The 24,989-nt window shown below is 48.0% G+C and overlaps 3 protein-coding genes across 4 annotated transcripts; 1 reads left to right on the top strand and 2 right to left on the bottom strand.

Moving 5' to 3' along the window:
• Positions 1-1,952: 1,952 nt before the first annotated feature.
• triap1 (TP53 regulated inhibitor of apoptosis 1) lies at positions 1,953-3,458 on the bottom strand. Its single transcript, XM_070970679.1, has one exon. It carries the CDS (start codon positions 3,351-3,353, stop codon positions 3,129-3,131), a length of 225 nt encoding a protein of 74 aa, XP_070826780.1. The 5' UTR covers positions 3,354-3,458; the 3' UTR covers positions 1,953-3,128.
• A 627-nt stretch (positions 3,459-4,085) lies between these two features.
• On the top strand, positions 4,086-18,173 carry supt5h (SPT5 homolog, DSIF elongation factor subunit). 2 transcript variants are annotated; one of them, XM_070970116.1, is made up of 29 exons: positions 4,086-4,208; positions 4,400-4,501; positions 4,705-4,855; positions 4,954-5,022; positions 8,685-8,754; positions 9,209-9,277; positions 9,501-9,566; positions 9,663-9,693; positions 9,841-9,909; positions 10,195-10,446; positions 10,639-10,728; positions 10,861-10,931; positions 11,018-11,123; positions 11,259-11,349; positions 11,538-11,674; positions 11,789-11,944; positions 12,113-12,259; positions 12,365-12,511; positions 12,659-12,784; positions 12,968-13,052; positions 13,508-13,615; positions 13,717-13,819; positions 13,914-14,041; positions 14,157-14,262; positions 14,360-14,518; positions 14,867-15,035; positions 15,173-15,370; positions 17,043-17,138; positions 17,645-18,173. In XM_070970116.1, exons 2-29 carry the CDS (start codon positions 4,418-4,420, stop codon positions 17,783-17,785), a joined length of 3,225 nt encoding a protein of 1,074 aa, XP_070826217.1. In that variant the 5' UTR covers positions 4,086-4,208; positions 4,400-4,417; the 3' UTR covers positions 17,786-18,173. The 2 variants fall into 2 exon arrangements, with proteins under 2 accessions (XP_070826217.1, XP_070826218.1); XM_070970117.1 differs by lacking the exons at positions 4,086-4,208; positions 4,400-4,501; positions 4,705-4,855; positions 4,954-5,022 and adding an exon at positions 7,741-8,568.
• A 556-nt stretch (positions 18,174-18,729) lies between these two features.
• Positions 18,730-23,912, bottom strand: rnaset2l (ribonuclease T2, like). Its single transcript, XM_070970952.1, has 8 exons — positions 23,721-23,912; positions 22,700-22,767; positions 22,400-22,457; positions 22,225-22,292; positions 21,758-21,871; positions 21,442-21,490; positions 21,221-21,295; positions 18,730-19,055 (listed from the first exon to the last, which is right to left on the bottom strand). Exons 1-8 carry the CDS (start codon positions 23,910-23,912, stop codon positions 18,858-18,860), a joined length of 822 nt encoding a protein of 273 aa, XP_070827053.1. The 3' UTR covers positions 18,730-18,857.
• Between the last annotated feature and the right edge of the window lie 1,077 nt (positions 23,913-24,989).

Here is a 24,989-nt window from a genome sequence, read left to right as displayed (position 1 = left end):
AGATGGCGCTCAGATTTCTCACATGTGTATGAACTTTAGAGGACAGAGGTGCAACTCTGATGATGAGAACCTCTGTCTTAGTCTAACGGGGCAATTTGATGTTTTTGAGAGAACGATGATCACTGAAGGGGAAATACAGCAGCGTGTCGTCGGCGTAAGGAGGGATTTTTAATGGGGCCTCAGATGGAGCCATGGGGTACACCACAGGAGGCTGATGTATGTCGCAGATAACAGTCCCCTCAAACAGCGTGAGCTGACCTCTGAGCTGAGGTGAGACGAACCTGCAGATGCTCGTTTGTCCAACGGGGTCGAACCCGTCCCCCTGCATCTAGACCACTTTGGAACTGGGGCTTCAAATTGAGTCCGTTTCTGAAACCCGACGGCTTCACGCAGCGATCGGTCCTGTGTTGGGATGTGTGGCTTTTCATGCCCTGTGAATGCCTCTCATGTCTGATGAACAGGCTGAATGCTTGTGCTGTTACCCCCACCTGAACTGTGCCTCGCCCCACTTTATTACAGCCAGTCCTTCCTCCATCAGTGTGGACAGTTTGGACGACACACCGTACAAATTAGTTTGGTTTAAGCCTGCAGAGGCTTCTCTCCTCTCTGAGGTGTTCACTGAATAAAGCCCTATTATTGAGAACATAAATAGATTCTGGCGCAGGATGTAGATCACAGTGGGAAGCGGTCCTGTGGATCAGACGCCTCCAGTATGAAGGAAACTCCCGCGGAGCCCAAACACTGAACAGAGCTGGAGATTGGAAGGACTTCTGATCGGAGGTGGCAGGCATCCACAGTCCAAGTGGTGAAGAGAGAGCATTTTTTAAATTTGACAGCTGACAGACGATTGGCTGAAAGTGAGCGTGTCATATTGTGATTGGTTGAAACTCTTCAGACTCAGAGGGTTCGTTCAGGGAGGAAGTCTGTCACTAAGCTTCAGATTTGAGATATTTAAAACAGTCGGTCGTGTGCTTCGTTGTGCTGGTAGCTTTGAAATCCTCCTTCGTTTCTCCTCTCTCAGGTTCTCCTGCACGCCTCCTCAGTCGTCCTCCATGACTCTAATCAGAATATTTCATCTAAAATAAACATGTGCATGCAGCTGCTAGTTCAGCTTACCGACACCTGCGCTGTTCAGTTCAAACTCGCTTCAGGTGTTTTGACAGAATATGAGTCAGATTGGAGGCATTAGGTGAACCTGTGACCTGTAGTGACACCATGTTAGTGCTGAGGAAGTCTTATTCATGATGCAGCAGACCAGAGGCAGCTCGATCCTTCGTCTCCTGTAGATCTGTATGAGTGTATGGAGATAATCCTCATTGTTACACAGGATTTAAACACTCTTCACTGCGTTTCTAAAGGGACATGATGGACATGAGGGAAGAGATTGTGTTCATAATATTAACATTTTCCCTTAAACTGACCTCTACTTTGATACATATTCCTTTAATGTTTAACTTTAAAATCTAAATGTATCCATTAAATGACAGTATTTCATCAGATATGAGGAGATCATCGATAAGGAGTACGATTGTGATGGTATTTTATTGAATTATGTGCGTAAACGTCTTAAAAGCCATCACAAATGTTAAAAAGTGGACATTCATTCAAGGGTTTCCATATCTTTTATCTTTTACTCCTGATAACATGAGACAGAATCCCTGAATGTTCTCCCTTAAAAGGTAAAAAAGGGTTTTTTCTACCTTGGAAGTAAAACCCTTAAAACACCTTAACACCTGTCTCTGCTGAGGGACGGTCTGTGGACGTGAATGTCCTCCCTGATCGTCCTTTAGACACAGGAAGAAGAGATATTCTCAAAAATGAAAATCAGATTTCTGCTCATATCTTTCAGGATGATCACAGTTATTCATTTCTTTGGGATCGTCTAAATAATATGAATTATGGGAAATCAGTCAAACAGGATGAAAACACACGAGGAAGAAGCAGCTGTCAGAGAAAAGGCTTTATTTTATAACAAGCATCCGTCTTTCCGTCTCTGTACGTCTGCTGCGTCATTAAACATCACTTCAGCTTCAGGTTTGCAAAGTCCAGCATGTGAAATGCTGCAGGTGTGTGATCACCTGTGCAGGTGCTAAACAGCACTGAATTTAACTCTGAAAAATGATTAAATTAAACTCTCTTCCAGTTATCTGTGTCCAGGTCGAGTTGACTGATCAATCACATAAAATACTGTCCATAAATGAAAGCACAAAACGAAAACTGAGAGACGTGAACTCGTCAAGAAAACTCCACGTCTCAGTCTGAACAGGTGAAATTCTGGAAAGGTGAGTTTAGCAGGTTGATTCATGGCAATTCTGCTGTTTGAGGAGGTTTCAATGTTTGTCTTTTTACATGAATGAAGCCCAAATCACAATATTTCAAAATCAGTTTTAGTAATATGTTAAATGTACGTTTGCAAATGCGATGTCCTAAATTTCATGTGCACACTTTGATTCAAACATTTTCTTTTAAAATAGAAATGATCTCGAAAAGAAAAAGAATAGTCTTAATTTAAAGAGGAAAATGTTATGAAATGAAATGAAATTAAATGTATGACTTCCATCTGACCTTTGACCTGGTTCAAAGAAAAAAAAAACTGAACAGAATAAACAAAGAAACAGGAAATCAAACATCAAAATAAAGTGAGGGCAGAAAAGTCATCTTTACAGACAAAATCACTTCAGAGCTCAAATTAACGGTCAGTACGTGAGAAAGCAGAAACTAATTTCCATGGCTGACTGACTGATGTAGCAGATATTTCTCCAGTTTTTCTTTATTCTTTTAGCTTAGAAAATGTCTGAAAGCAGCGTCCAAAGCAACGGAAGGCTCGAGCCCTTCAGGCAGCGTTCAGGGAGGCAGCGGCCCATATGACTCATGTTACAGAGGTCAAAGGTCTCAGCAGAACATCAGAACACACGAACTTTAATGAAACAGAACAAACTCTCCGCTCTGGGATCAGTTCTGTGTCTATACTCTAAATCCAGCATGAACACGCTCAGTGTCCACGTTCAGTCCGCTGACCGTGTGTTGTTGGACGTGCTTCTGCGCATGCTCAGTGGCCTCGTGAATGCGCTCCACGCTCAGTCCGTTGTACTGATATCAGTCTTGATGATCAGCCTGCTTCCTGTGGATCAGCTCTCGGGCTTGTCCTTGTTGGGGCCCATGAACTCCACTCCGTCGATCGGGATGTCTTTCTCCTTGATGGCCTTCTGCACGCACCGCTGGTACTTCCGGAAGGTCTCGGTGCACGGGTCGCCGCTCCGGTCCCCCTTAAGGAACTTCTCGGCGAACCAGCGGTTGAAGCACTGGTCGTACTCCTGCTTCAGGTCGGTGCAGGCCTCCCCGACGCTGTTCATGTCCGACAGCGACCTCAAACACGACGACGAAACGAAATATGGAGGATTCCTTCCACTGTTTTCAAGAGCAGGACGCGCACACTCCCTGACTTTACTGGAACCGCGTGATACGATTGGCTGGTTTGAGAGTGTCGTCTGACGTTGCAACGTCACGACGTAGAAGAGATAGTATATCGGGAGAATATCTCACTCTCACTAAACCCCGAGGAGTTACACGCTCGCTCTTGTTTTAAAGCACTTTTTACATGACACTAAAGCAAAGCTCATGAGATTGTACCATTAAAATCTTTGAATACATTTAAATATCGATACCCCCCCTCACTCTGACCGTGTTCAATGCATGTTATGTATGGATGCTGTGTTGATGAAATAGCTAAAACGTTTTATTTAATTTATTGTAAAAATAGTATGGAAACACAAAGTATCGCATTGGATATTCATGTTTTATTAAACATTTTATTGATGCTTTTTCTTATCAATATAGTAAGCGAGTTACAACGTTGTATACAGGTGCAGTGGCTGACTGTTAATACAACAATTTGTTTCTGTGAGTGAGTGTCTTAAAACTATGATTTCATTTATTTCTTTATGTCTTCTGCAAGAATAATGTTCTACGTTTCTAGGACGTAAATCCGTCTATGGGTTGTAAGTTTCAAAAAATACAGGCGGAGTGACACCTCATGCTTTCTAGACCCAGCCGCCGTCCAAAACTCGCGAGACATTTGCGCAGCTTTTCGAAATCTCGCAGTTCGCTAAGACGTAAGAGGCGTTCGACTAATCTCAAGAGAAACTAAACTAAACTGAAATTTACATTTCATCGAACAAGCTATAAAGCCGCAGCGGGAGTTAAAGCACGTAAGTAGCTCATTTGCTAACTTTTGATTACAGCTTAGAGATATCTGGAACGTTACGTCTGTTAGCATGCTTTGCTAGGCCGTGGTGATTGTTATGGCCGGATGTTCGGGGCTGCTAGCTTAATGTTAGCCGCTTAGCCCGATCTGATTCAAACCAAAGTCCTGTGTTTTGTGTTTTTTGCGCTGCTGCAGTCTGTCCGGGGCTACAAGATGTCTGACAGCGAGGACAGCGACTTCTCTGACAACCAGAGTGAGCGAAGCAGCGATGGAGAGGCCGAGGAGGTGGAGAATGAGGTATGCTAACCGCTAGCTAGTTATGCTAACTGCGCTGTGTATTCAGGTAAACATCGTGATTGAGTTTGACCGTTTATAAAGTGGATTAAACAGCTGGAAGTAGCGCCTCTGTCAGGTTTGAGTAACATCAGATGCACGCAGAGAGAGGACACGGAGGAAACTGCGCTTTGCTAAGGGTTAGTATTGTTGTGATCCGTCATCAGGAGGAGACGGGCAGCCCCGTGGGAAGCGACAAGGTAGCAGAGGAGGAGGGGGAGGACCTGGAAGATGAAGAGGAGTATGACGAGGAGGAGGATGATGATGAGCGTCCCAGGAAAAAGCCGAGACATGGAGGGTTCATCCTGGATGAAGCCGGTACGAATCGACCACTTTCAGCAGTTTCTTCTCGTTTCTGTGGAGCTCCACTAAGTTTTAATACTTCCTGTCCTTCTGTTTCTCTCACTTCTGTCCAGATGTGGATGATGAGTATGAGGATGAGGAAGATCAGTGGGAGGAGGGTGCTGAAGATATTCTGGAGAAAGGTGAGTAACAGAGCTTTTTAGTGTTTTACTCATCAGGTGTTGTTGGTCGTCTTTTTGGGACAAACTGTCGTTAAAATGTAGACTCTGTTGGTTTTTGGTGTTTTAAATCAAATGTCAGCAGAAACAAAAACCCAACAAATCCCCAAAACACCACGAGACAAACGAGACGTCTGGACGGGGATGTTTTCCTCTGATTATTCGGTCCGATCCGAGACGCTGGCTCTGATTAAAGGACCACACCAGTGTTTTTGACGTGTTTTAGCCTGTTTACTACGAGTCACACGTGCTGGTTTTCCAAAGCATGCTGCTCTGTTTTAAATGTGTTTTTATGTATTTTAAGTTGCCGCTGGTTTCACTTCATTTCAGGATCATTAAACCTGCAGAAACAGTTCAGAGAGGATGTCGAGCAGAGCGAAAACGCTGCCGGTGCTGATGAAACAGAGCAAAAGAAAAACGTTGTGTTTGTTTGACAGTGACATTCAGATCGATCCGTGATCAAAGCAAAGAAAAGAGCTTTGACAGGAGCCAGACCGAGCGACTGGGACGGATTTCATGCTTCCAGCGAGCAGATTTTCATGTTGCTCTGACGTGAAGTCGAGCAGAGAAACGTTCTTTGGCAGAAAACCGGTGACCTCGTCTGTAGTTAATGGGCTAAAACTCGCAGAGCGCTGCTGCTTTCAGTTCAGAGAGTTCACGGTCTGATTGGACCATCCATCACACCTAAACACACACAGACCTCGAGTGAACCGTGTGGGCGGAACATTCAGCCGGTCTGTGTGTGTGACCTTTGACCTCTGCTAAATCAGCTTCACATTCACAAGCTGAGCTCTGACTTCGGAGGCCAAACTGTGATTACATGTGAATGCAGCACGCTGGCAGATGATTCGATTGGCCCGTGGCCTCTGCTGTGTGTTATTATTGGCTGGGAGCAGATGCAGGTGATTCCATGTTGAGCTGATCACTTCCTGGTTTCGCCTTTTATGAAGTAAATCATTTGCTGATTCCAGGTTTGAAAATGGACTTTTCTTTGTGTGCGCTGATCAGAACGAGTCCTGACCACAGATGAACACCTGTGGTCAGGTGGGCTGTGGTTGTCACTCTAAACTCACTTTTAGTTTTTAAGTGTTTTCTCGCAGCGGACATTTCGACTTGAAACAGCAGCACCTGTGACCTGAAGCATGAACGAGCGAATCACGGCCGCGATGAGCCCGTTAGAAATGTCTGCTGTGAGAAAAGTCTGTTCAGCTGTCGGAGACAAAATGACCCCCACTGGGTGTGACGTTCGCTTGTTTGTCCCCCGTCGTCATTGTCGTTACTTTGAGCTCTTTAAAAGTTTGGAAGTGTTAACGTTAAATTTGTCGCGGTCGTCCCAAAAATCAGAACATTTCCACGTCTGTGTTTCTGCCGTCAGTTAATCACTGGGGCTGGATACTGTCTCACCTGTCCCACCTGTCCCAGTCGGTCCACACACCGAGGCGGCGTCTCGTAGGAAAGAGGCCTCCCTCACAGTCTGTGCTGTTTATTTAAACACAGGAGAATTTGTTTGTGACAGAGAAGACCGCTGTGTCTCCTCGTCCCTCGGTAAAGCCCCGTTCACACAGGACGAGTACTTCCTGCAGACCTCGAGGTCGGTGTGATCTTCCTCCAGCGTCATCCTCACACAGCCTGAGCCACACCTGGATGTACACCTGTAACACCTGCAGAAAGACTCTAACCTTCATCATTAATGAGGCTGCTGAAGAGCAGACGCTGCCTCTGAAGCACTGACGTTAACGCAGAGCTTTGAGCTCACGTCTGAGACGCTGGGGGGGTCGTGTGATCACCTGTGCTGCCCCTCCTGTGTGAACGGGGCTGCGTGCTGCAGGTGGATTGATTGCAGTGATGAACGAGGCTGTTGCCTGCCTGAAGCAGCTGAAACGGTGTGAAACGCCGCCGAGGCTCTTCAGCTCGGGCTTCAGAGGAGCTGATGTGATGCAGTCTGAGCAGCTGATCATGATGTTTTCTGACTGAACTCTCTCTGTCTTATGGGTGTCACTCGCTCTCATGCATGTCCTCTCCAGTTAACGGTAATTCTACTCCGATACTCTCCCGCCCTGATGTTTCCATTGATATCCATGTGTATCTGAAGCAAATGGAGCATCAGTTTCATCCATGTGATAAACCCCATGTGGCCGAATGTATTAACCCACCTCATCCACGCACAGCTGTACCTGTGAGCGTGTAGTTCACTGTGAGGAAGCACTGAGGGCAAATCCATCATTGGCTCCTGCAAAGACCACCAACACTTCCTGTTTATTTCCCTTAATTGGCTTTAATTGGCGTTCACTGATTAGTCCCAGCTGTTCTGCTGCTCTGATGTTTTTGGGCCGCGGCTCAGAGCGAGCGTGGCGCAGCGTCCAGAGGTTTGACGTCGCAGAGAACGTTTCAGGGTTAATCTCAGCGTGCTGTGAATAATCCACCTTCAAAGAACCAAGTGTGATCATTTGCCTGACCCTGCTACCTGGTAGAAGACGCCATGTTTTCCTTCAGGTGTTTAGACTAACAGATGTGGTTGAAGCTTTTTATGTGGCACGTGGTTCTGCAGACCGTCGCTGGAGGAGGAGGAGTGCAGCGGAAACGAGGCGGCGTGCTGACGGCCGCTGAACGTCCGGTTAACGGCGGCGCGTCGGCTCGTTGCCTGCGATTCAGACACGGTATGTGTCGCGTTCGATCACAGCTGAGCCAATCGGTGCTCTGCAGTGCTCTGAGTGGGCGGAGCCACAAAACAGACAGGAAACTGGCTCACGGGTTTGAGGCTGAAGCGATAAGACGAATTCGGCTTTTCTCCAAAGACAAACGTTAAGACAACAATTTTTTTCACTGAAAAGACCAAAAAAAATCTGTTAGCAGATACTTTTTGGTCTTTTTGGGCGTCGTGTCAGTCGTCATACCAGGCGCTGTGTCATCGCGCCGGGCGTCGTGTCATCACGCCGGGCGTCGTGCCGCGTCTGTTCCCGCTGTACTCTTCCTCACTCGCAGTGACCCTCACTGGCCTCATGCTTCTCTGTGCCGCACACTCACCATTAATCTGTTGGTTTCTGTTGTGTTTTTCTCCCATCATGCTTTGTGTTGCTGCTGCCTGCCTCTGCTCCTGTGTGCCCTGCCCTGATGACAATGTCTTTTGGCTTCATCCTCCTCTTCATCCTCATCCTCTCTCCCTCTTTGCTGCTGCTACGACTTAATCCTACTTGTTCTTCTTCTCTTTCTTTCTTGTCATCCTCTTCTTTTTCTCAATTTTCTCTCATTCCTCCATCCCCCGTCCTTTGATCCTCCTCCTCTTCTCTCTTCATCCTTTTTTCTTCTCCTCCTCATCTCCTTCCTGTTCTCTTCTCTTTTACTCTTCTTTCTGTTTTCTTGCATTGCTCCTCTACACTCACTCCTTTCACCTCCTTGTCCTTCATCTTTTATTTCCCTTCTTTCTCCGGCTCTTCCTCTCGCCTCCTCTTTCGTTCTCCTCTTCCTCTCTGTCCTCTGTCACCGGTTGGTCCTGAGCAGAAGAGGCTGAAGGTAAGTCTGCTCTTTACCTCAGCAGCCACAATCGTTGTTCGTTAAGCTGAATTCATTGTGTTTGGTTTGAGTTTCTGTGAAACTCAAGTGTAACCGGCCTCCTCTCTCGCTCTCAGTGTCGAACATCGACCACGTGGTTCTGGATGAAGATCACTCTGGATCCAGAAGGCTGCAGAACCTCTGGAGGTATGAAAGCTTCAGCACACGCCATCAAACAGTCTCAGGTCGCTCTCACACCAGAGCTGTTTGGTCCGCTTTAAACGGACCAGAGTTCGTTTCCTCGGATAGTCCGCTTCGTTTGGGCAGGTGTGAAAGCTCATCCGAACTCTGGTGCGGACCAAACAAGCGAACTCTGGTCCGCCTGACAACGTCGGTCTCGGTTCGCTTGCCAGTGAAGCCTGGTTCGGTTCGTATGCAGTGTGAGAGCTCAGCGGACGTGACGCTAACGCTAACGCTAACGCTAACGACTGTCCAAACAAACAGCAACGTCTCGCCATGCAGCGTTTTGTCAGCGGCGGGATTCATCCCTGCAGATTAAACACAGCTGAGGGAAAGTCGAGTGGGACACAAGCCACACACACACTGCTTATTTTATGTGTTTAATTGTGTGTGTGTATGTGTGTTTGTGTGTGTGTTACAGAGACTCCAGAGAGGAGGCGCTGGGTGAATACTACATGAGGAAATACGCCAAGTCCTCAGGAGGAGAGCAGTGAGTGTCTTTGAAGATGTGTTGATCTACTCAGTGTGATGGTGTCTGCACAGTGTCTCTAACGCGTCTTCAGCCGCAGAGACACCTGGCCTGTCTCTGAGTCTGTCAGAGGCGTCCCTTCATGTCTTAGTCAGATGTCTTCTGTTTTCATTCACACAAACATTTAAAGAGTTTTTGGATCAGAGATCAAAACCTGCTCTTGTTCTTCTTCTGTGGTGTGCAGTTACTCCGGGGGGTCCGAGGAGCTCTCTGATGACATCACCCAGCAGCAGCTGCTTCCTGGGGTCAAGTATGTGAAAGCTCATCCGCCAATCAGAGCGGAGATAATGAGTGTGTGCTGACCATCACGCTGTGTTAATGTTAACAATGTGTTTGTCGCCTTCAGGGACCCCAACCTGTGGACGGTCAAGTGCAAGGTGTGTGTCCTCCAACTCAAACACACACACGTGTCGTCACAACCAGAAAACACACATGTACACACACAAACACACACACACACACACACACACACACACACACACACACACACACACACACTCCCTCAGCATATCGTGTCTTTTCAGATCGGGGAGGAGAGGGCGACGGCCATCGCACTGATGAGGAAGTTCATCGCCTACCAGTTCACCGACACGGTAATAAAACGCACTGTTACACATGTGAATGCTATGCTGTGATTGGCCAGCAAGGCTGAACCCTCAGGTGCTTACAAATCGTACCACACCTGGAAGTGTTGGTGCCGTGTCTGATACGGCAGCCTGTTTGGACAGAAGCGTGACGACTCAGCCTCGTGGTCGGCCTTGTAGTCACTCCAGATGACGGGAAGTGCGGCCTGAACTGGATTGAATTGACCCTTCCTGCTTCCTGTAGCGTGAGTGTGAACTCTGTTGTAACTGAGCCGTCTCCCGTCCACCTCGCAGCCTCTGCAGATCAAGTCCGTGATCGCGCCGGACCACGTCAAAGGCTACATCTACGTGGAGTCGTACAAGCAGACGCACGTCAAGGCCGTCATCGAAGGCATCGGCAACCTGAGGATGGGCCTGTGGAACCAGCAGATGGTTCCCATCAAGGAGATGACGGACGTCCTCAAGGTGGTCAAAGAGGTCACCAACCTGAAGCCCAAGTCGTGGGTCCGGCTGAAGAGAGGCCTGTACAAGGACGACATCGCTCAGGTCGGTCTTTAAAGAAGCAGAGGTTTCATGTTTCAGACATTTGACTGTTAGCACGGGAGGAGCAGGTGAGACGTTTAAAGACGTCCACTGATTGACAGACGAGACACAGTGATCATGAAAATGTGGCGATGAGCTGACGATGGCGGCGATGAGCTCGGCTCTGATGTCTGTCCTGTCTTCTTCGTCCTCCAGGTGGACTACGTGGAGCCGAGTCAAAACACCATCTCTCTGAAGATGATCCCTCGCATAGACCTGGACCGCATCAAGGCCAAGATGAGCCTGGTGGGACACACACACACTGACACGCACTAACACACACACACACTCCTTTCCTCATATCTGACTGACTGACTGACTGACTGTGTGTGTGTGTGTGCGTGTGTGTGTGTGTGTGTGTGTGTGTCCATCCTGCAGAAAGACTGGTTCGCCAAGAGGAAGAAGTTTAAGAGACCGGCTCAGCGGCTGTTTGATGCCGAGAAGATCAGGTAGACACCAACGATCAGCTCATCTGGTGAAGGTCAGCGTGATGATAATCTGGAGTCAGACTGGCTGATGATGCTTTGATTGACAGGTCCCTCGGAGGGGAGGTCAGCCACGATGGAGACTTCATGATCTTTGAGGGGAACCGTTACAGCCGCAAAGGATTCCTGTTCAAGAGCTTCGCCATGTCGGCTGTGGTGAGGAGGGTCTTTGATCCCAGAACACTGCTAACACACACTTAGCCGCCGCCTCGCTCCTCCAGAGAGACGAGACCAGGTTCCATGAGTCCTGACGGACCGTCCATCACCTGCTGTTTGCTTTCTGTCGGACAGATCACAGATGGGGTGAAGCCCACGCTGTCAGAGCTGGAGAAGTTTGAGGACCAGCCTGAAGGAATCGACCTGGAGGTGGTCACCGAGTCAGGTGCTGCGGTCACCACGCTGATGATTGTCAGAGGTTAAAGGTCAGTTACGATGGCAGTAAAGCTAAAATTAAATGTGTGTGTGTGTGTGTGTGTGTGTGTGTGTGTGTGTGTGTGTGTGTGTGTGTGTGTGTGTGTGTGTGTGTGTGTGTGTGTGTGTGTGTGTGTGTGTGTGTGTGCGCGTGTGCAGGTAAGGAGCGTGAACACAACCTGCAGGCTGGTGACAACGTGGAGGTTTGTGAGGGAGAGTTGATCAACCTGCAGGGAAAAATCCTCAGCGTGGACGGAAACAAGATCACCATCATGCCCAAACACGAAGACCTGAAGGTACGCGCACACACACACAGTAACACGTGCACACACACACACACACACACACACACAGCTAAATGCCTGACTCCAGACCACCCTCCACTCACATTGTCATGCGTCTCCTTGCAGGACCCCCTGGAGTTCCCGGCTCACGAGTTGAGGAAATATTTCCGGATGGGCGACCACGTGAAGGTGATCGCCGGGCGGTACGAGGGTGACACGGGCCTCATCGTCAGAGTGGAGGAGAACTTCGTCATCCTCTTCTCCGACCTCACCATGCACGAGGTACCCGCTCTGTCCCGTCATTCAGTGACATAGAGGTCAGCGAGCGTTGAGGTCGCTAAATGTGAGCGGCTTCACGTTGGACCGCCGCTGACAAGTTCCCTCAGTTTAACGTGCGTGTGTGTGTGCGTGTGTGTGTGTGTGTGTGTGTGTGTGCGCCCACCCACTCAGTTGAAAGTGTTGCCCAGGGACCTGCAGCTCTGCTCGGAGACGGCGTCGGGGGTCGATGCGGGAGGGCAGCACGAGTGGGGCGAGCTGGTCCAGCTGGACCCACAGACGGTCGGAGTCATCGTCCGACTGGAGAGGGAGACGTTCCAGGTAATAGTCTGTCCCGACACACGAGCAGCACGAACCAACTTCTTCTGTCGTTAAAACGCCGTCGACACAAAAAGTAGTTCAGCGAGCGCCTCGTGTGTCTCTCAGGTGCTGAACATGCACGGGAAGGTGCTGACAGTGCGCCATCAGGCGGTGAACCGCCGGAAGGACAACCGCTTCGCCGTGGCGCTGGACTCGGAGCAGAACAACATCCACGTGAAGGACATCGTCAAAGTCATCGACGGGCCGCACTCGGTGAGGAGCAGAGTTCATTTATCAGCATCTGTCACATCTGGAAACGAATGTTTGTGTCAACGTCAAGTCTGTCCAGCTCGATGAGACTGTGTGTGTGTGTGTGTGTGTGTGTGTGCACGTGTGCGTGCGTGCGTGCGCCTCCTGCAGGGCCGTGAAGGGGAGATCCGTCACTTGTTCCGAGGCTTCGCCTTTCTCCACTGTAAGAAGTTGGTGGAGAATGGAGGCATGTTCGTCTGCAAGACCAGACACCTGGTGTTGGCTGGTGGATCCAAGGTCAGCGCCTCATTGGCTGATTGATAATATGTTATGGGTTCCTATTGGTCAAAGTCTGCAGCAGTGAATAGTTTTAGCAGCGTGTGTCACAGCCTCTGTTGTTGGTGACGCATTTTGTCGTCGTGTTGTGTGTTTTTATCTCTGTGCAGCTCATCGAGGTTTCTTTCTGTTTGCCTCTTTCAGCCCAGAGACGTGACCAACTTCACGGTGGGAGGATTCGCTCCCATGAGCCCTCGGATCAGCAGTCCGATGCACCACGGTGGAGGAGGTGAGACGGAGTACAATCAGCTGATAATTAGCCTGATCAGCCTCCGACAATATCAATACAAACACACATTATTAGACCGTAAACCATCAGTTGAGCCAATAACTGAACAGTCAGTGACGTCAGATGACCTCATCATATGTTAGCAGTTTAAAAACACGTTAAAAAACATACATACAGTATTTGAAGTAAAGGGAAGCTCCTGCACTCTGTGGAAACCATCACACCAAACTCCCTTTAAGAAGTACGACATTTTAACAAATCCTGACGAGTCCACAAAAACACTTTACTGCAGAAACACGAGACAAAAGACAACGTATGTCCACAGTCTGTTTGTCCATTCGGCATTAATTCAATCCATAAACATGAACTGTACTTCCTGTTTGTTCAGCTGTGCTGCTTCAGTGGGAGACATACAGGCTGGTTGGTGGATCAGATATATGCTGAATTCCTTGCAGGTGCTCCACAGAGAGGAGGAGGTGGAGGAGGCATGGGGCGGGGCCGAGGACGCAGAGACAACGAGCTGATTGGTCAGACGGTCCGCATCTCCCAGGGTCCTTACAAAGGTGAGCAGCGGCGTCGTTGTGGAAACCTTCAGGTGGACAGAGTTCAGTCTGCGCTCTCCTCACTTCCTGCTGATGCTGATGCATGTGACTACATTTCCCAGGTTACATTGGGGTGGTGAAGGATGCAACGGAGTCTACAGCCAGAGTCGAGCTGCACTCCACCTGTCAGACCATCTCTGTGGACCGCCAGCGCCTGACCACCATGTATGTACTCAAACTCTGCGTCCTGTCAGTGTGTCTGTGTGATCAGCTGTTTGTAACGTCTGTCCTCCACCCTGACGCTCCTCTTCTCCTCCAGGGGAGCCAAGAGACACACTGGAATGACCTCCACCCACGGACGGACTCCCATGTACGGCTCCCAGACTCCCATGTACGGCACTGGATCCAGAACGCCCATGTACGGGTCCCAGACGCCGCTGCACGACGGTAAGACTGTCCGCGTCTAAGTTTGATGAACCAATCAGATCGAGTGTGAGGAGTCAAAGCTGACCAAAAATATTACCCACAATCCCGCTGACTCAAAGTGTCATCGTTCAAACAGGAAGCCGTACGCCTCACTACGGCTCTCAGACCCCGCTGCATGATGGGAGCAGGACGCCTGGCCAGAGCGGAGCGTGGGACCCCAGCAACCCCAACACACCTTCCAGGTAACACACACACACACACACAGAGCTCAGTGTGTGCGCACGTTTGTTTTATTTCTGTACGTCCTTATTTCATATTTTCTTCCATTTCTGTGTCCAGGAATGAAGAGGAGTACGACTTCGGCTACGACGACGAGCCCTCTCCGTCCCCTCAGGGCTACGGCGGCACCCCCAACCCCCAGACCCCGGGTTACCCAGAAGTCCCGTCTCCACAAGTCAACCCTCAGTACAACCCTCAGACCCCCGGCACGCCCGCCATGTGAGTGTGGACACGCTGACCGCAGACTTCCAGAGAAGTCTGAGTTTTGTTTTTTTTCTGTGTTTTTCTCTCCAGTGAAAGCAGAAACTTGATCAGAACTGGTCCAAAACATCAGCCTGTTTCTGAGTTTGTGTTCAGATTCTGGTGATAAATAGATGTTTGGAGGAAGCTGAAATCCTCAGTTCACACTGGAAAAAACGCTTGAACTCAACAAAGTTGTCCCTGACGAAGCTTCATTCGGCGTGTGTGTGTGTGTGTGTGTGTGTGTGTGTGTGTGTGTGTGTGTGTGTGTGTGTGTGTGTGTGTGTGTGTGTGTGTGTGTGTGTGTGTGTGTGTGTGTGTGTGTAGGTATAACACAGAGCAGTACTCTCCCTATGCGGCCCCGTCCCCTCAGGGGTCCTACCAGCCCAGTCCCAGCCCTCAGAGCTACCACCAGGTGGCGCCCTCGCCGGTTGGCTATCAGAACACACACTCTCCAGCCAGCTACCACCCCACGCCCTCCCCCATGGCGTACCAGGTCAGAGTCTTCACGGTGTTTAAATTGTACCTAAGACATTTGTCTGCTGACAGATTTCAAAGGGACGACGGCCTCGGTGGACAGTCTGTCTCCTCCGTCTTTATCTCTGGTGTTAGTGACTCCTGTTGTCTCCACAGGCCAGTCCCAGTCCCAGTCCTGTGGGCTACAGTCCCATGACGCCTGGAGCACCCTCTCCTGGAGGTTACAACCCTCACACCCCGGGCTCCAACATCGAGCAGGGTGGCAGCGACTGGGTGACCACTGACATCCTGGTCCGGGTGAAGGACTCCTTCATGGACCTGATGGGACAGACCGGGGTCATCAGGAGCGTCACGGTGAGGAATCGTCTCGTCCTGAACGTGGTCGGTTCAGGCTGAAACGTTCAGAGAGACAGATCATGTTTCAGCTGGTCAAACGTGAGGATTTGAAGCTGTTTCACATTCGTGTGATGAAACTGAATGTTTATTTTAGAAGTCGGACAAAACAAGACGTTTAGACGAGAGCCTGCGGGACATTAAGGCTCAGTCTCATCTTCAGTCCAACTGTGTTATTTTAGCTTCAGTCGACCAAACCTTTGAGACATTTTGTCTTTTGTCAGTCGTCACATTAAGTTGAAGGTCAAGCTCGTCGAGCCAGTTTTTAACCAGCCAATTTCATCAGTATCTGATGATGAAGATGACGTCATATGAGACAAAGAAAAGCAGCGAATCCTCCAATTTGAGAAGCTGAAACCAGAACATTTCTGCTTGAAAAACAACTGAAGTGATGAATCAATGACCGAAGTAGTTGGCAGTTAATTTTCTGATGAACGATTCACTGAAGAATCTGGATTTTCTTTGGTCTGATTGGTGTTTTTGCTCATCTTCAGAAAATATACTGATGTGAAAATTGGTGTGATTGATGTGACAACTGGTGTGATTGATGTGGAAACTGGTGTGATTGATGTGAAAACTGGTGTGATTGATGTGGAAACTGGTGTGATTGATGTGAAAACTTGTGTGATTGATGTGAAAACTGGTCTGATGTGAAAACTGGTGTGATTGATGTGAGAACTGATCTGATTGATGTGAAAACTGGTGTGATTGATGTGAAAACTGGTGTGATTGATGTGAGAACTGCTCTGATTGATGTGGAAACTGGTGTGATTGATGTGAAAACTGTTCTGATGGATAAACTGGTCTGATTGATGTGAGAACTGGTGTGATTGATGTGGAAACTGGTGTGATTGTTGTGAGAACTGGTCTGATTGATGTGAAAACTGGTGTGATTGATGTGAAAACTGGTCTGATTGATGTGGAAACTGCTGTGACTGATATGAAAACTGGTGTGATTGATGTGAAAACTGGTCTGATTGATGTGAAAACTGCTGTGACTGATATGAAAACTGGTGTGATTGATGTGAAAACTGGTCTGATTGATGTGGAAACTGGTGTGATTGATGTGAGAACTGCTCTGATTGATGTGAAAACTGGTGTGATTGATGTGAGAACTGGTCTGATGTGAAAATTAGTCTGATTGGTGTGAAAATCGGTGTGATTGATGTGATAACTGGTCTGATTGATGTGAAAACGGGTGTGATTGATGTGTTAACTGGTCTGTTAGATGTGTTAACTGTTTTTTTTTTGCTGCACTCAGTGCTGTGAGCTTCACAGTAGAGGTTTAAAGAGCTGCTCATTGGTCTTCTTATTATAATTCATAATGACAAACATATTTGCTCAACACAGAACAAAATTCTGACTCTGACTCAACAGAAGGCTGTTAACCACTCACACGTCACCATGTGGTCATAGGGAATGTGTTTTCGTCCAATCAGAAACCTGCATGGAAAGTGGCTGAAGTGCACTTTTCATGTTGGTTTGGCCTCAGATCTGGATCTTTATTAAAAATGTTGGTTTATATAAACATGAATGTCAGCCAATTTATGTGTGTGTGTGTGTGTGTGTGTGTGTGTGTGTGTGTGTGTGTGTGTGTGTGTGTGTGTGTGTGTGTGTGTGTGTGTGTGTGTAGGGGGGGATGTGTTCGGTGTTCATGCAGGAGTCGGAGAAGGTGGTCAGTATCAGCAGTGATCACCTGGAGCCCGTCACTCCCACCAAGAACAACAAGGTAACACGTCGAGCTGGTTCAGCCTCTTCATTAAAACACATTTGAATAACAGAGTTTGGTGAAGCAGAAACGATGATGATGATGATCAGTAACACCTACAGAACGATGTGTTTCACCACATTAGATACAGAAAAAGGCCAAAGTATGTGGACGTCCTGCTCTGGTCTCTGAGTGAAGTACTAGTACTAGTACTGCAGCATGCAGTCACATTATGGGACTCTGTAGGCATTAAAATGCGTTTCTGTGTATTTTTACACATTTTCCTCTCATTCTGGCTCTTTTTCTGCTGAATTTCTGGATGATTTCAAATGTCCTTCTTCAGGTGACAGAACCTAAAATTTGTTAGATTTGTTCAACCTGCAGACTTTTAGAAACTCTGATAGTAAAATGTAGATTTAGATCACCGACATTGTTTTCTGTTAGTTTGAAGCCACTTTGACCATTGGGAATATAAACTGTCCCCACTAAGACGTTTTGACGCGAGTCCATTGTCCCCGTGCGTCCAGGTGAAGGTGATCCTGGGAGAAGACCGCGAAGCGACGGGAATCCTGCTGAGCATCGACGGAGACGATGGCATCGTCCGCATGGAGCTGGACGACCAGCTGAAGATCCTCAACCTGAGGTTCTTGGGGCGCCTTGAGCACTGAGACGCACGGACCGAGGGAGGGGAACTTGAATGCGGTGCGGACACAGCGGTGCGGAGAGCGGAAGGACGCGCCGAGGATGGTGGTAGAACACTGTGGGCTGCACACCAACGTAGAAAGGCATGCTGGGATCCCACAGGCTTTCGGCTGATGACTTTCAGGCATAGGAGGAAGCACAAACATTCTGTCCTCTCTCGGAGTCTCTGCGTCCAGCGTTATTTCCATCAGTAGTCCAGCAGGTCTTTTTTTCTTAGCTTTACTGTTTCCTTAGTTGTGGTCTGAATCTGTTTTTAGTGCTTTCTGAATGTTTCTGACAGTTTTTTTGACCCTCCTCCCCCCAGAAAACCAAAAGTACTGAGTGTAACATGTCAATAAACCGTGAGCCAGTCCACGTTTGTCTCTGTGTTTTTAGCCCCGTGGTTCTGCAGGAGGTCGTGCTCAGGGAAGTCTGCCTCCACAGGTGGCAGGTGGGTCAGGTGATCTCAGGCTGTGTGGAGACTCAGACTGAAGAGCAAGTCTTTAAAAAGCGCCTCAGATATCAGAAAACGGCTCAAACAGCTGCTCGCTGTAGGAGGAAGTAGAGCTTTTGTTGGGACTATTTTCAGCGGCGGATGAACCCACGTGTGGTGCTGTGGTGAGTGTTTGTGGCAGCAGGATGGGGTGTGTGTGTGTGTCTGTGTGTCTGTGTGTTCATGGTGATGAAGGAACATGTGTGTGTGGCTCACTGATGTGTTTTAATGGAGCTCAGAGGAAGAAGTTCATCAGGCTGTGATAGGCAAACAGTATCTGTTAGCCGTTAGCGGTTAGCATTCACTGCTGGTTTTGTTTTTTCGGGGGATTTGTTGGCAAGAAAAAAAATCTCAGACTCACTTTCAGTGTCTCGTTAAAAGCTTTAAAGGTCTTTAAACATCTTGAAATTGAAAGGAAGCCGAAATTTAACAGCAGGTTTGAATCCTTTAAATCTCTTTACACGTCAAGCTGTTACACTTTGGTTGATCCGCCGTTTTAGTCTTAAAGCCTCACGTTCGGAGTTCCTCCCTGAAAACGATAAAGACGAGCTGCTGTGGAGGCGCTGTCAGCCACAGGGCCGCTGGGGCTGCTGGTGGTCTATGGGGTAGTAGTAGAAGGGCACCTGAGGAGGGCAGGGGTGCCCCAGGGAGGCCCTCCGTCCTGGGCCAGACGGGGACGACGTGTCCCTCTCTGTGCGGTGGTCACAGCTGACGGTCAGGTTGCGAGACAGAGGGATCTTCACCTGAAACCACACCTCTCTGTCCTGAGGAGGAGGAGGAGGAGGAGTGTCACATATTTACAGACTTCATCACATTTAATAACAATCAAAGAAGAAGTCTTTTCAGTGGAGGGAGACGACATTCAGCCACCGTCACGCTGCTGAAGAACAGCCAGAAGACAATCATCTATAAAAACGTCTGATAGCTCAAAACTTCAAATTAAACCCAAAACTAGGAAAGAACAACAGACGAGTCATGAAAACATGTTGTTTAAGAGGGCGAATCGGCGAAAACAGGTTTGTGAGGACGGCGGTGACATGAGCGCTGCTTCTCATTAGAGATTAGTGGTTGCAGTTGTGCCACGTTGGCCACATGGAAGCAAGTAACGAGTCGAGATTAAAAACAGCATCGTAAAACCAGACTCACGTGGCCTTTAAAGACCTCTGCAGCCGCTGATCGCAGCTTTAGTCCTTAAGTTCTCTTCGTTCGTTCTTCCAGTGAGGAGCGCCTCGTTCTGCACTCTGACTTTATCTGAAGTTAAGACGTTATTCCGATCAGGTGAGTAGGATCTGATTGGCTATCGAAGATGCTGAAATTTGCTGTGCTAGCACGGCTTCAAAATGGATTCAAAATGGCTGACTTTCTGTCGGGTTCAGGCCTTAAGAGGCTTTTTTTGTAAGTCTGAACGTGAGTCGTGTGTCCACCAAATTTCGTACATGTAGATGAAGCTAAACATTGAGGTCAACTTTCTTGAAGTTTTGTACAAGATGCCATCGAGCCATTTTTCCACATCTGAGCTGCAGAATCCTGACGCTCGTGCCACGTGTCCTGAGTTTTCGAACCTCCTCAACAACAACTTCATGTTTTCTTCATGACGAAATTTTTCCTGCGGCCACGGCAACGATGTTCTATAAAAACTCACTGCCTTTACAATAAAGCGTCAACGTCTGAAGGCTTTTCAGACCTTCCTTGAGGTGGATCTGGTCCACCTGCTCGGAGGAGTAAGTCAAAGCGTTAAACATGTCATTTCCTGTCACCAGTAGGTGGCGCGAAACGTCAAAATCCGCTGCTGTTCAAGGAAAACTCAAGCTTTTGACAGCTTTTAATCACAAAGGCATTAAAGTCGACTGAATTTGAAGTCAGGCTTTTTTCTTGACCGAATGTTGTACATCTAGTTGAAAAATGCTTTTTGTGAGTTTTTGAGCACCTTTGAACCCTCAGAAACGGATTCCCTTCAGCGCAGAACCAATGATCATTCCTTCCCTCACAGTCGGGTCTTCACGCCTTAATGAAATAAAAGGAATCTTTCTTGTGTGCCAGTAGAAATATTGGTGGTTGGTGTTGCTGGATTTGGGCTCAGAGCGCAAACACTTCACTGGAAGTCACTGCTGGACGTTTTGGAAGGACTCACTTCAGATCTCATGTCGTGCAAACCAGACGAGAGTCCCGACGGACAAATCCACAGCAGCGCCGCAACCTCGAGATGCCGCATCAGTGATACAGGGAGATTTATGTTCTGTCAGAGGTTTGGGAAAGTTTCAACATGTCTGACCCTGTTTGGGTGATCGATGAATGACGGGGGCTCGAGGCCCAGTCATTCGGTTCGCTTTGATCGATCTGCTGTTTTTGACCTCATCATTCGCTCTTTTTCACAGCTGCAGTCAAATCTCTCGACTTTTCGAGACCTGACCGGGCTGAAGGCTTTTGTCTGGACAGAGTTATGTTATTAGAGCGGCTGGAAACACAGCGAGTGTTTCTAATTGCGTCCATGTGACCCCACGTGTCAGCAGTCAGCCAATCAGACGACTGTGGTGAAACAATAAGCTGGTTGTCAGATGATGAATTGGCAACGATACAAACATTCTGTGGTCACAGCTTCTCATGTGGATGTTTGCTGCTTTTCTTTGTGTTTTATGGCTGAATGTTTTTTAGCTCTGGACAAAAGACTTTTGAAGATGTCAACTCTGGAAACTTGTCTGGTGTTTTATGTCCTGAAAGATTCATCAGGAAAATAATCGACTGATTGATCAGTAATAAAGTTTTTAGGTGTGAAACGAAAACATCTTTCTTGACTAATGTGTTGTTTCTGACCATGAAAGGTTGGAAAACTTATCCAAGTTGACGTCTTCAAAGGTCACGTTGATCTTCAGCTCACTTCACGTCACCGATTGGACTCGACTAACGCACAGGTGAAGACGGAAGGTCTCACCTGCTCATCTGTAACACACTGGATCTCGTGTCTGTCGCCCAGGTGTGGAGCCAGGACCTGATGAACCTCCACCACCTCCAGCAACACAGCAGAGACATTAACCATAAAGCAGCTCCTGAGGGAACAGACGCTCACAAACAGCTGAGACTGTAAACAAAAGCTCACTTTAGAGGTTAAAGTTTGGGTGTTTAGAGGTCCTTCAACTCTCAGCGTGTGGTTACCTTGTAGAGTCGATCGCAGGACGGAGTGATGCCGGCGTCCTCCAGCAACCTGCAGAGAGAACCCACAATGCTTTAGTGATAGTCGCCATCTTTTCTCAGCAGTGTTTGATTCATACACAAAAAACCCACCAAGGACCAAGGCGTCCTTTCTCCAACGATCGATCGATCGATCGATCGTTTGCTTCGGAAACATTGAGAAAAGTGGTCACAATGAGCCCAAAGTGACGCCTTCACCATGTTTGTTTGGTCCAACAGTCCAAAGCTCCACGTTATCACGGACACATTCACATCATTGAGAGGAAACGTGTGAACAGACCTGTGGACGTCAAACCGTCCTCGTAGTTTCAGGCACATCTGGAAGTATCTCAGCGGAGAGTTCATGCCTTCCACACAGGCTGCACATGTTCCATGTTTGTCCCACTCGTCCCTCCTGTTCCACACAAACACACCAACACGCTCACGCTGAGACACCGTAGCCACATGCTAATTATGGTCTGAGTTCATCTAAAGTCAACGTCAGAGCTCAGAGCGACCGTCTGTTCAGTCTGTGTTATTTTCTGTTTTCCGATCAACAAATCTCGTGTTCGACCTCAAACCAACGATGTGTTCAGTCATCTCTTAGCGCTTCCTGTCTGGCTTCCTGTCTGGCTTCCTGACTGTGTCTCATTGGTTCCTCCTTAAAACACCTGCTCACTGAGGCTTTTATCAGACAAACAGGAGGAAGAAGTGAACTTGTTTGGGACTACTTTCAGCGGCGGATGAATCCACGATAACATTTCATACCAGAAGTGGAAGCTGGATTTTATTTTCAGTAAGGATGGCCAATGTTCATTCAGCTCTGCTTCCAGCTCCTGGAAGACACAACATCAGCCAATCAGCTCTCAGCCTCAGATAACGTCTGTCCCCAGATGTTGGACGTCTCAGGTAACAAGGTGAGCCGACCCTGACTGGGACTCACCTGGATGTCAGAGTGGAATATCGGCCAGCAGTTGCAGCAACGAAACACCCGCAAGGGCCTGCAGGCAGAGACACGAGACCAAATGAGTCCAGACCGAAACCTTAGACCAGGTCCAGCAGGAGTCCGGTTCAGGACTCTGAATGTGGCTCTGAATGACTCGGTCTTCACAGGTCCTGAACTCTGCGTTTCAGGTCCTAAACTTTGCTTTATGTTGACTATATGTGTCCTCTGTCCTCTGTCCTCACCTTTGATGCTTTGTCTCGTGCTGAAGCTTGAAGGACCTGAATGTGTGACACTCACCAAAGACCGTGGATCGTCCAGCTGTTGACACTCTGAGGGATCCGGCAGAGATCCTTTTTGTCCAAAGACTGAAGGAAGGAAACAAGGAAGGAGTCTGAATCAGTGTGTCCTACTTCCTCACTTCCTTCCTTACGCCCTCCTTCACTGTACTTTTTCCTCCCTATATTGTTGTTTTCCTTCCTTGTCCTTGTCTTTCCTTCTCCACCTCCTCCTTTCATTTGCTATCCCCTCATTTCCTCCCTTACCTCCTAATTTCCTTCATGGCCTCTTCCCTTCCTTCCTTTCCTTCTTGAGTTCTCCCTTTCTTCCCTTATCTCATTTCCTTCCTTTTGTCCTTCTTCCCTGTACTTTTTTCTCCCAACATTTTTCCTCCCCATCCTCTCATTTCCTTGCTTACTTTACCCTTTACTTCCTTATCTGCTTCCTCTGTTACTTCACTACCTCTTCTTTCCTTCCTTACCTCAACCTTACCTCACCTACCCCCTTGTTTCCTTCCTTCCCTGTTTCTTCTAATGTAAATATAGATTTTTTTAAAACTTTTGTTTTGTTTTTTCTTGTCTCCTTATTTCTTTCCTTCAAATGTCTCTCTCCTTATTTCCTTCTCCACCTCCCCATTTTCTCCACTACATCCTTATTTCCTTCTTCCTTGCCATCTTTCCACACCCTATTTCCTTTTTCCTCTTTACTCCTACTTTCCTTTTATGCCCTCACCCTTTCTTTCCATACATCCTTATTTAATTCCTCTTCTTCTTTCCTTATGTCCTCCTTTACTTAGTTTCCTACACCATCTCTTCTTTCCTTACCTCCTCCTTTCCTCCACTATCTATCCTTGTCCTTTTCTACCCTCTTGTTTCCTTTCCTACCTTCTAATTTCTTTCCTGCTTCCTCTTTTCCTTCCTTCCTCCCTCCTTTCTTGCTCCTCAGGAACTAATGCCTCCATCTTGTCAGCTGTTTTAACATGATTGGCATTGATGATGATGATGATGATGATGATGATGATGATGATGATGATGAAGCTCACCTGACAGAACCCTGCAGGCCACTGCAAAGTGAACTGGAGGCATTTCCAGGAGCAGTGCTGCTTTGTCTCGGAGTCCCGGCGGCCATATTTGTAGTCCTCCCAGTGTCCCTCCTGTGTGGCGGCGCAGTCAGGAAGCTGCAGCAGAAGCACAACCGCAGGACTCAGACTGAGCAGCAGCGCTGAGCACCACATCTCCACCATGATCAGAGGTGAGCTGATCGAACAGCAGACAGAGATCAATCGATCAATATAATATCAACACGATGCACAAATAACTTTTACACAGCGTTGGTTTGTACTCGTGTACTTTCACTGCTGATACTGCAGTATTAGTGAAGCTGTTCATCACACCAGGCTTTAAATTGACTGAAAATAAATATTTAAAAAGTCTCTAAAATAAAGTTTTTCCTTTGAATCCGAAGAGAAAGTCAGACAAACAGAGATCAGAGGAACTCACCGGAGAGCTGCTGCTGCACCGAGCGGCTGTCAGAGCGTCTCTGCAGCGCCTCGCACAAAGAAGAAGTGAGAGAGAGTGTGTGTGTGTGTGTGTGTGTGTGTGTGTGTGTGTGTGTGTGTGTGTGTGTGTGTGAGCTCAGACACACCTGACAGGTGTCAGAAACGGGATTTTCCACCACTCTGTACATGACGTTTAACAGGAAGCTGATGCTGAATGTGTATTTGTAGTAGATTTACTGCGTCTGCCTGCCAGTGGTGCGAAATACTCTCACTCAAGTACTGTACTTGTGTATAATTTTGAAGTTCTTCCATTTTACGCGTCTTTCTACTCCATCACGTGATCTGACACGCCATGCTTAATGAGATTATTATTCTCCGTGTTAAACCCATCCCGTCACGTCCTTCCTTCGCGGCAGACCAGGAGCGGTGGGCTGCCAGCCGACAGCGGCGCCCGGGGACCCAGTTCCTGTTGTCACCACTGGTCAGGTGGTGAGTTTTGTATGGAGGATACCCCAGGTGAACACGGGGAGAACATGCAAACTCCACACAGAAAGGCCCCTTTCCTCGAGCAGCAGGCACCTAAAGCATGGTGGCGGGAATCAAACCTGGGACCTTCTAGCTGTGAGGTGGCAGTGTCACCACTTGTCCCACCGTGCCACCCATGCATCAGAGATTCAGTACAGAATGAGTACTTCTACTTGTGGATACTTTGAGTACAGTAAGTAACTTCTGATGAGTCGACTCGTCCTTCAGTCAGAGATCTGAATGATCTTTGTGCAAACTGTGACATAAACACATCAGGAGGTTTGCAGA

The sequence above is a fragment of the Chaetodon trifascialis genome, chromosome 9 (assembly GCF_039877785.1).
Source record: "Chaetodon trifascialis isolate fChaTrf1 chromosome 9, fChaTrf1.hap1, whole genome shotgun sequence".
Classification (NCBI taxonomy): Eukaryota; Metazoa; Chordata; class Actinopteri; order Chaetodontiformes; family Chaetodontidae; genus Chaetodon; species Chaetodon trifascialis.
This window is presented reverse-complemented; position numbering and strand designations above follow the sequence as displayed.